The sequence below is a fragment of the Nothobranchius furzeri genome, chromosome 13 (assembly GCF_043380555.1).
Source record: "Nothobranchius furzeri strain GRZ-AD chromosome 13, NfurGRZ-RIMD1, whole genome shotgun sequence".
NCBI classification, from domain to species: Eukaryota; Metazoa; Chordata; class Actinopteri; order Cyprinodontiformes; family Nothobranchiidae; genus Nothobranchius; species Nothobranchius furzeri.
In genome coordinates this window covers 21579796-21590789 of record NC_091753.1, presented here as the reverse complement: position 1 = coordinate 21590789, position 10994 = coordinate 21579796, and the positions used below count along the sequence as shown (strand labels likewise).

Genomic DNA, 10994 nt, shown 5'->3' with positions numbered 1-10994 from the left:
AGGATTGGTTCAGGTGGAGGGGAAAAAAGGCACTTCAGAGTTACCCTCCACAGGGAGGGCAGCTTTGCTCTGCAAAAAAAACCCACCTCAAACATATATGCAACAGACTTCAGACAACACAACATAAGTGTCCACTAGGTGGGGTGGTGGGTTGGGACTATCCCTACTTCAGTTCCTGCAGCCACGATAGAAGCAGCGCATGTCACCTCAGTGTGGATAGGGGGAGGAGCATTGAGGAATAGAGGGTTGCAGTGACTCTGGAACGTTTCAGCGGCCTTCCCCCAGTCCCGCCCAGGCTGGGAAAGGACACAGAGTTGAGTTGCCATAGCGACGGCACATTCCATATATCTTCTGAGGGTGGAGTTTTCATTGGAGCCTTGCTGGCTCAAGGGCGCCAGATTCTGATTAGAAATTGTTTTGGGGCCAGACAGAGATAATTTCCTCCCTGTCTTACAATTTGTTGGCCCTCAACCTCTCAAAATCCCAATAATGGACATTAATCTGTCCCAATCCGTGCTGATTCGTCCACTCTCTCCTTGATGGCATCCATCTTTTGTGCCAAAGAATGAATCTCCGCCAAAGTCCCAAGCTTACGATTCATCTCGACAATTATTTGTCTGTGAATTCACAGCGCGGTGCAAACCATCTCTGAGCTCCGGGATCAATATTCCTCGACAGCTCGTTAATTTTCCGGTAAGCCAGGTAGCCTCCAAGGCCAATGAGCAGGAAACCTGACACCAAAACCACGAATATCCACACGTCTTCAGAGTCCTCCACAGACAGCTGAGAAAGGCAGATCAAGTTCCACTGTTTCCAGGAGCCCATGATGTGTCCAACTGGGTCTGTCCCGGCAGGGCATCCGGGAGCCCCTTCTCCCGTTCTCATCGTTGAAAAATTTTTATCAATCGCGTTGAGAGACCAACTGACGAGATCCATTTAAGTGAATTTCAGTTTCCAGTTTCCAGAAAAATGCAGAAGCAGCCGTGCACCCAGCACACACAGACAGACAAAGGCCTTGAGGATAAGACTTGGAGGAGAGGAGGGAAAAAAAGCATCTGCACCCTCCAAGAGCCGGAAGAAGTAGCAACTCCACCTAGATAGTGGAATTATGTCTGTAGGTCACTATGTGGTCAATGTGTAGGTCAAAATTGTTCTTTTCTGGATGTTACAGCAATAACATCCATTCTATCCCTCTTGTTGCCAAAGACAATGACTTCAGTCTAGTCTTTTTTTAGTTGAAGGAAGTTTGACTGCACCCAGTCGTTTACATGCTCTAGGCACAGACAGAGTGAGTCCAGTGGACGACAGTCACTAGGTGATAAGGCTAGGTAGATCTGGGTGTCATCAGCATAGCTATGATAGGCAATGTTGTTATTAATTGCGATTAATTTATATATATATATATATATATATATATATATATATATATATATATATATATATATATATATATATCTTAGAACAGGTTGTGATTTGTAATTTGAATGTCTCTGACACAGCAATAAAATTGCTAAGAATTTAAATGTATTTTATTTATAAGAAAGAATGATATTTGTTCTTTGTTGTTAGTTTTTGGGAATTATTTGAGCTATAGTTGATTTCCGTTTGCAACAGAAAACTTATATTTATTTATTGAAGTCTGATAAATAAGTGTTCTGTATTGTAAATGGTGAGTGTGGTGTTGCTGATCACAACATTTTAAGTATTAACTTAGAAATACGTCTTTCCCAGTTTCTAACTAATTTGGTTCAAAAAGGTGGGGAAGGGTAAGGTATGCAGGCCTACACTCAGCATAGCTCAGAGGTGCTTAAACTATATCTCCCAAGAGTCTTAGCGGCTGACGTCACAATAAGGCAGGAAGTAAACATAAGTAAGTGAGGTCAGAAACGCTCACTGTACCGTGACAGACCAAACAGGTTATTTATTTTAATTTTTATTGTTAATTTGTCGCTACGGACGTAGCCGCTCCGTCACTAATGATGTAGCTGACGCGTTAGCATAATGCTAATTAGCCGAAGCTTGCTGTGTGCTATCTGACAAGATTATACGCAGTTTAAATAACCTCTGATCCTCAATTAGCCTTTGAATCCGGTTATATGTAATACACTGCGATGGCACCAAGTTTCATTCGGTTTTAGTTGGTTTAATAGCTAAGTGTTTTTCAAAACAGATGCTAGTTTAGGGTCAGGCCTAATGACAAACAAACATCTGTTGAGTGCTTGTAAACTCGTTTTTACATCGGTAGCAAATCCTTCCGTTGGTGGGTGTTTTGTGTTGTTTAACAGAACCATTAACAGCAGTAGATCTGACGTCGCTACCTTCAAAGTGGTGTAATGATTTACTGCGTTAATGGTTATTTATTACTGAATCATCACGAGATTTGTGAACGTGAATAGTCGAGAAATTTATAGTTGAGCTTTTCTGCTGCAGTCAGACTATTAATCTGATAGTTTATTTCTAACAGCAGAACGTGGAGCAGCTGTTCAGACTCTCAGATTAAGGTGAAGTGTTTCTGAGCTTTCATTTGGATGTGATTTTTATGAAAAAGTACTTTAGTGGAGGCCTGAACCTTCATCTGCGTCTATGCAGGCTCTGTGAATCCCACACACGTATACATCTGTCTCTCACGAATGTTACAAAATCTGTGTTTTATTCTCTGTTTTGTTTTTCAGGATGTGATGCGTTCCTGGCTAGTGTGATCGTGTTTGAGGAGGAAGAACATGGCTGATGTGTTGGGACAAAGAAGCTTGCTGGGCTTTGGTGTGCTGTTGGCATGGTTTGTGCTGTTTCACTTGCTGGTCAACGTCTGGCTTCTGTGTGTATTCACCAGCCTGCTGCTGGTGATCAGTGGTTGGTTCGGCTCGCAGGCCATTTTGCAGTCAAACACCATGATTCACCTGGAGAGATTTATCATCCTGGAACAGGTGCATGTACAATGAAGTCATAGTTTTTGCTTTTTATTTATAATAACAATCAGACAAATGCAAGATGACCTCAACATACATCGCCTCATATCCATCTACACATGACTTTGTTATGTTCCAGGTGCCTCCTTCTGCAGAGGAAGAGCAACATTTAGACAAGGAGATCCATAATACAGTGAAAAAAATCATCAGGGACTTTGTCACTTCCTGGTACTCTACTGTGTCCTTGGAGTGCCAATTTGAAATGGAAGTTGAAGAAGCCATGCTCTGCTTGGCCACGGAGCTGAAACAGCGTGCCAGACGTATCGATAGGAAAGTAAGAAGCTTAAAAACTTGTGCACACATGCAATGTATGTAAACTGGGAGAAGGCCAGGCCTCTGCCGAGACTTGAGTCTGAAAATCTGCAAAATACTTTTCCCTTTTTTGCCAAAAAAATTTGCCTCGCCCACGTGCTCGGAGTAGCGGTCATGACATCACAGCCGACAGACCACCTGTGTGCTCGATCATGTCTGCATTCCTAAGGCAGTGTGGAACGAACGCAGCCAGGCTTGGGCGGGCGGGCGGAGTGGAGTGGAGCCGATGTTGGCGCATAATTGGCAAAAGTCCCCCCGTCTACTTCCAGTTCATGAGTCCCCAACTTTAAAAAAAAAATGAATGAGTGATAAGTTATTTTCTGAGCCTGTGTGATATGTACCATGGATTTAAATTATGATGTCCGTGAGTTTTAAAAACACATTTTGATGCCACAAAGCACTTTTTTTGACAGGTGGCAAAAGTTATTTTAGGTTTTGTGTGAAAACACGTAGAGGACTAGCCTAGAAATCTCGACCACCAGTTGCCAAAGCAAAATGATTTTTCTCTACATGTCAGTCCAGCCACTCTCTATTGGAACCTCCACAGCCCCGGCCAGTCTGGTGGCTGGCCAATCACTGCACTTTCCTGGATTGGTGGGCCAATCACAGCGCTCTGACAGGATGTTATTGCAACTAAGATGGCGATGGCATGTTGGAAACCGCTTTGGTATCAACTTTGGACTATTTAGATTTGGGCTTTTTTTTGAGTCAAGAGCATAAAGCGGTAAAGTCTTGTTTCGGAGTATTTCTCTTTTCCGATGGCACCATCTAGTGGCTGACAAGCATATCACACTCCTTCCATTTTTTTAAGATGGCGACTTCACGTTTCTCTTTATAAATGTGCTTCAGTAGCCGACAAACAACTAAAACACGTTGTTTTACGAGTATTATTCTCATTTCATGTTGTCTTCTCATATATTTATATTTTAAACGCTTATTTGTCCGTGAAAAGTTCATCAACTCTGCATCAGGCGAGGTATTCCTTAAATTTGAAGCATGTAAGCGGTAGTCTAACGCTATTGGTTAGTTCTGGTCGGCGCTCAGTTTCCTATTGCATGGAGCTCTGTGGGGCAGGGGGCGTGCTTAGCAAAAAAAAAAAGACGTATTGCTTACATCATATCACAGTACATGACAAGATAATCACTTTTATGGATTTCTGGAAAATCATGCATCATTTCTGAAAGGGGAAAACTCCGGAAAGATACTTTAAGCAGTTTTTTTAAAGAAAAAAAAAAGTATTTTCGTTTTCTTCAAAAAAGTATGGTGGACGTGACGTCCCCGTTGACTGACATCCGTTGCTGTGAGTACATCATGTTGTTTGTTGTCCAACAGCATGCAGAGACCATTTGAAAAAGAACCATAGATTCTGCCCCACGACTGAGAGCCATCATTGAGTCCTGGCCTGACCATAAATTCACATATGTAGGATGGCTTACCAGGCTAGTAGAGGACTACAAGTGCCTGGCGTCATCAAACCAGACAAGGAGAAAAACAATCGCTGTGAGTTTAGCGAGCTTCACATCCTTGTTCCAGGATGAAAGAAGAACCTTGAACGTGGAGAAAACCACCTGTCATGTCATATATTCAACTTGTAATTTGTAGATTAGGAATTTTTACAAGCTAATAAATGTAAAATTAGGTGACAAACATTCCAAACACACATAATTACAACAATTGTGTGATTCAGAGCGTAAGGCAAAGCAGATTAGAAAATAACTTTTATAGCCCCGTTCACTTCCATTCTGTTTTGTTTTGCCATCGGAAAAGAGAAATACTCTTAAATTAGCCATCTGATGCCTTGACTTTAATATTGGCTGTAGAAAGCCCTTCACTGGTTTACCTCTACAGCTGTATTTTTAGTCGTTTGCTTTTATAGGCTATTTTTGTTTTGTCTCCTTTTATTTTGTATTGAATACATTTGCATATAGATCTTTTCCAAGCCATAATCATGGCCATGTTGTAGGTCTCAGCATGCTCCATTTCTACCAGACACCAATAGAAATAAGAATAATGTGAAGTTTCAGACTTTAAAAACCAAACTTTTTTTTTATTAATGAGTAATTATTCCCTGCAGGAACTGACCCAGAAGTTCCTTAACCTGCTGGGAGGTCACCTGCAGGACTATCTAAGAGCCAAGCAGCTGGTGGTAGAAAACCATCCCACAGAGAAGAACCAGCTGTGGAAAGCGTATTCCAATATCACTACGCCCCACATCACCATGAACGGTGACATGGAAGAACTCAACTATGTCAGAGCGGTTGTGGATTTGTTGTTGCATGTTTTGGTGCCATCGCCTCATTTAGAAACCCGTACGGGACGCTTTGTTGTTGGAGAGCTCATTACCTGCAACGTCCTCCTCTCTGTTGTTGCTAAGTTATCTGACCCAGACTGGTTGAACCAAGTTTTGATTGAAATTCTTGGTACATCCAGCACAGCACATGAAACAAGAGCAGAAGAGTCACCAACTTCTTCCCACCCTCCACCTTCCACTGAGTCTGAGGAGGCTCCACCTCAGCAGGCAACACTTGCACCTGAGATGAATAGTGAGGTTTCTCCACCTGGGACAGAAATGGAGCAGATTGACACCACAGACCTGACTGTTCCTGAGCCCACTGCCCACGATGAGGCGGACTCTGAGGAGGTACATGTGTTTGCTGAAGAAGATGAAGATACTCAATCCTTTTTAAGGCATTACATGGGAGGGAGAAAGTTAAACCCTTTCTACCAGGAAAATGACTCAGACTTGGACTCTCCTTTAGCCAGCTATAAACCAAGTTCCACCGACTCGCTGCTCATGATGGGTCAACAAGAGGATCTGTATGATGGCTCCAAAGAGTTTCCTACAGCTGCTGAAAGCAGTAATGAAGTGGACTTGGAAGATGTCTCATGTCCTAAAGTCCTGGTAAATTCAATACTTGTGGAGTGTCCTGCTGACAGGGGTACATCTTTGGTCCAGAGAACAGAGGAGCCTTACAGCATCAGCATCCTTCAGGAACAGAACAGAGAGGGTAGCTCCTTTGTGGAAAACCCAGACAGGAATCTGCTTTTAGGAGTAGAGCAGACTGGAACGGGTATTCCAAATGAACTGACTATCACAAGTCCACTGCAGACTGGTTCTCCAGTGTCAACGTTCAGCTTTGAGCCCCTCAGCAGCCCTGAAGGACCAGTCGTCATCCAGAACCTTCGCATCACAGGCACCATCACTGCTAAGGAGCACAGAGGAACTGGCTCGCATCCCTACACGCTCTATACCATCAAAGTGAGTGACATGCTCTAAACCAGCTGCTCTGTAATCCACTTGACTGGTAGTGTTCATCTGCAATGTCTCTAAATCACGTAAGATTCAAATGTTACAACCCAGAGATGACCTTAAAACCAGAACTGAGTTTGTTTAAAGATGTTTTTGAAGGTTTGCAGGTTCAGCCATGACAGTTTTACTTGGTTAACACTAGTGATGCACCAATATGAAATTTTTGGGCCGATACCAATATCCGATATTAACATCACTGTTATGGTCGATAACTGATATTTGCCGATACCGATATACTGTCATTAATACTTTTTAATTCTGCAGATTTTGTATAGAATGAAACCTATTAAAGCTGAATTTATGTTATTATGTTCACACACCACACACATTTACACTTCCAAGATGATTACAATCACTGTCACATGACTAAACAAATACACATCACCCCCTCTCCCTCTGAAACAGATAAACAAATGGAAACAAGATGGAAAAATATTGTTGTTAACATCAGCCCGGTTTATTTATCACACCGATACCGATATGTTAAAAAAGGACTAACATCGGCCGATACTGATATTGATGCCAATATATTGTGCATCCCTAGTTAACTAAAAGATCCTGGTACCTCTATTGCTCGTTCATGCCGCTTTGCGCTGTATAGCGTACGAAAGATCTGACCATACCTAACACAACGTGCCACCCAGCTCCTGGTACAATCTACTGTCATCTCCCGCCTCGATTACTGCAATGTCCTTCTAACTGGTCTTCCTGGCTGTACTGTGAGACCTCTTCAAATGGTCCAGAACGCAGCGGCGCATCTGGTCTTCAATCAGCCAAAGAGAGCTCATGTCACCCCTCTGTTCATTGAGCTCCACTGGCTACCGCTAGCAGCACACATCAAATTCAAATTGCTAACACTAGCATACAAAGTCTGAGATGGTACGGCTCCCATCTACCTGAATCCTCCTGCAAAGGCTTGCGTCTCGGCCCGGCCGCTCCGGTCATCACAGGATTGTCGGCTAGCAGTGCCTACACCACGCTCAGGACAATCCAGACGCTTCTCATGCATCGTTCCACAAATGTGGAATGACCTACCAAGCACCACCAGAACAGCGGCTTCCTTTTCAATTTTCAAGAAACTCCTGAAGACCCTGCTCTTCAGAGAGCATCGTCTAAACTAGCACCCTCCCTGCACCCGTCCCCCCCTCTACTGTCCACTCCTTTGTTCCCTCCTCTCCATGATTGATGTCAAGTTGTTGTTGTTGTTGTTAGCCTCAAGGGCAACATGCCGATTAGACGCTTTGGACAAAAGCGTCTGCTAAATACATAAACATAAACTAAAGGCACACAGACACATGACCAGGAACACGGCAGGGTTCACTTCTTGCTGTTAGCTTTTAGGCCTTCTCTTGTTTCACTGTTATTGTTGGTGAAGTCGTGTGGAACATAGCATAAAAAGTAACCCCCCCCAAAAATAAAATAGGAAAAATGTTCCCGCTTTAAGTGTTGGCTAGCTCATTTTCTGTTATTATTCTTTAGGCGTTTAAACACCAGTTAATCACCCACAATTCTGTCTGAAGGAACCGGATCCGTTGATTGTGTTCCTGTCAGTTTTTCCACACCGAGTATCTAAATAGTAATAATTACAGATTATTTATGAGTCCAATCATCTGCATTAGACATAAATCCACAGGGGTTCCAGTTTACATGACGTGTTTTAAACATGTTTTCTTCTGAGAAATGTGGAAACGGAGGAAACGGTTCATTAAACGTACAATCATTACAAAAGGCTTTATGGAAGGTGAAAGAATGTAAAGAACTTGTTTTAGTTCTTTAAAGGTGAGAAAGGCATCGCCCTGTCCTGGTGGTCTGGTAAATGTGATAGTGGAGGTGCAGTAGTCGTGGCCAGGTGTGGCCCAGGTAGGGCAGAGCAGGCTTCATGAGGTTGTTCTTGGTGCAGTTTGAGGTTTTTGTTCTGAAGCCTCACATGAAAGGGTCTGCCAGCGCTGCTTGATGTGCAGATTTGATCTGTTACCCAACAGTCGCTCTAGGAAATGGAAAAAGGAAAAAGCTCCTCACTATCAGCTCTGATTGGAACCAGAAGTAGTGAGGCTTGAATGAAAGACTAGTTTGTCACACCAGCAAATGAAATGTGTAAAATTTCAGTTCAGTTCATTTTTATTTCAAACATTTCACACATGTATCATTACAAAATACAATTCCATTATTTGTTTGAAAAGGAGTAGTATTTACTTATTTATCCGTACCCCCAAGTTTGACCTCTTATTCATTTAATTTTCTTTCAATCTTAAATTAAACAAACAACATATGAAAAATATATATATAAAAAACAAAACAACATATGGAAAACAGAGAATGTGTAAATTTGCAGATTCACCAGTTATGGAGAAAAAAGAAAACCCAAACAAACCAAAAAACATCGAAAAAGAAGCACAGCAGCATAACCAGCCGCATTACCGTCCTGGTTTAACCCTGTTTTCTTCATCCTTATACTTATTTAAAATTAGGTTTTTATATTTTACTTTAAACTGGTTTATGTTTCTTTGATCTCTTCTGTTAGACTGTTCCATAATTTAACTCCTGCAATTGCGTTTGACAGTTTTTAAAGTTGTTCTAGCACTTTGTATTTTTAAATTACACTTCCCTCTTAAGTCATACCCACCTTCTCATTCTTTGAACAATGAACAGATTTCTTTTGGAAGCAATTTATTTCTTACTTTATACATTATCTGCGCTGTTTTGAGCTTCACCATAGTCTAACAGAAAATTTACTAATAGAACTGCTTTGTTTCAGTGGTCTCTTATTAAATCTACTAGTAAAAATGTTGTCTTATAGATGGTTTCATTGTGCTGAACTGGGATTGTGTGTAGCTTAAAACCTGCTGACCACAGCCACTCACATACTCTTGCTTAGAGCTGTGCTTTAATGTGACGCTGATCCAGAACGGTCCTCTCTGTGTAACGTGTATCAGACATGAACAGTGTGAATGCCTCACCTGCAGCTGTTTTGGTCTTCAGTATGAGACATCAGTGGGTTGTGAGACCCCAGGAAGCATCCAGCCAAGCTCTGAGGATGTAGAAGTCATTCAAGCCAGTGGGGAGAATCCGTTGTCCATCCAGCCTGTAGCCTATCACATGGTCAACAGGCGATACAGCGAGTTCCTCAACCTGCAGACTAGGCTGGAGGAGAAAACCGAACTGCGGAGACGTATCAAAGGTTTTGTCTTCTGTTCTGCTTGAGTCAGCTTTTAAAGGGTGATGATTTGGAAAGCCATGCACACTTTTTGAATTTCTCTGATTTGTTTGGTCTTTGATCTGTTCCAGGTGTGAAAGGCCCAAAGAAATTATTTCCAGACATGCCGTTTGGAAACATGGACAGTGACAAGATCGAGGCCAGGAAAGGTTTCCTTGAGACCTTTCTAAAGGTCGGTGTGCTTTAATTTCATCTCCCCTGTTTTTTTCTGCTCTACTGTCACACTTACAAATGTACTGCTGGGTCTGGTTATCTTCCAGCAACTTTGTGCCATTCCTGAAATATCCACCAGTGAGGAGATGCAGGAGTTCCTTGCTCTCAACACAGATGCCAGGATTGCTTTTGTTAAAAAGCCTTTCATTGTGTCACGCATAGACAAGGTAGGACTTCTATTCTGATCAGGTCTTTTTCTTTTCCGGTTCACTTGTGTGCAAAATAATTTTTATACTGTGGTGTAGCAGCACAAATAAAAGTACGTATTCATACACAATCCTGATTTATTTCCTCTGATTTAGCTGTTTTTGTAAAAAAAGATGCATAAATAAATAAAACATAGTATGATTATTTTGTGTGTATTATCCAGGCTTTTAGGCTCTGCACCATGGCTGGGTGGCTTGTTGTGTTGCACAAAACTAGAACTTGTGCTAACTTACCTCAGACTAGTTAAACATGTCAGTCATGGGTTCCTTTTCCGATCTGCTGCAGGTGATAGCCAAATAATCAACATTTCATTGACTTCTGTTGTTTTAGTATTGTATATTTGAAGTCCAGTCATTCTTTGTTAAATGTTCCTTTACATCCAAACTCAGATTGTTTTTCCACAGATCAGATTTAATTCTGGTGACATCTTCATTGTTAAAACTTGTGAGGCTGATGAGACTTGTCTCTGGACAATAATGTATAAATCTGTGTGTATGTGTGTTTCTGTCTGTAGATTGTGGTGAATGCTATTGTGGACACCCTGAAGACTGCATTTCCTCGGTCAGAACTCCAGAGTCCAACTGAGGACAATGAGGCAGAGGTGGATGGAGGGAAGTTGTGCACGGAGAAGAAGAGTAGGTATGATTGGTATTTTGTTTCTTATCTGACTTGCTAGGAGAGGGTTGATTCAGCTGCATAAGTTGTTTTCTGTAGATGTGTCTTTTAGGATTGGAATATTTCAAATGAAGTGCGTTAGCTGGATTTGTGTTAG

The 10994-nt window shown here is 41.9% G+C and overlaps 1 protein-coding gene across 4 annotated transcripts in view; it reads left to right on the top strand.

The window, feature by feature from the left end:
* The first annotated feature begins 1656 nt into the window (after window positions 1-1656).
* snx19b (sorting nexin 19b) overlaps window positions 1657-10994 on the top strand; it is a 49711-nt gene continuing 40373 nt past the window's right edge. For 2 of the 4 annotated variants that reach the window (XM_015952086.3, XM_070543392.1), the window contains exons 1-8: window positions 1657-1916; window positions 2673-2924; window positions 3046-3240; window positions 5353-6537; window positions 9568-9766; window positions 9874-9974; window positions 10063-10182; window positions 10737-10861. In XM_015952086.3, the coding sequence (XP_015807572.3) occupies window positions 2721-2924; window positions 3046-3240; window positions 5353-6537; window positions 9568-9766; window positions 9874-9974; window positions 10063-10182; window positions 10737-10861 (2129 nt within the window). In that variant the 5' untranslated portion in view covers window positions 1657-1916; window positions 2673-2720. Of the gene's footprint in view, window positions 1917-1953; window positions 2502-2672; window positions 2925-3045; window positions 3241-5352; window positions 6538-9567; window positions 9767-9873; window positions 9975-10062; window positions 10183-10736; window positions 10862-10994 lie in introns of those variants that run through there. The other 2 variants (XM_015952088.3, XM_015952087.3) reach the window with 2 other exon arrangements.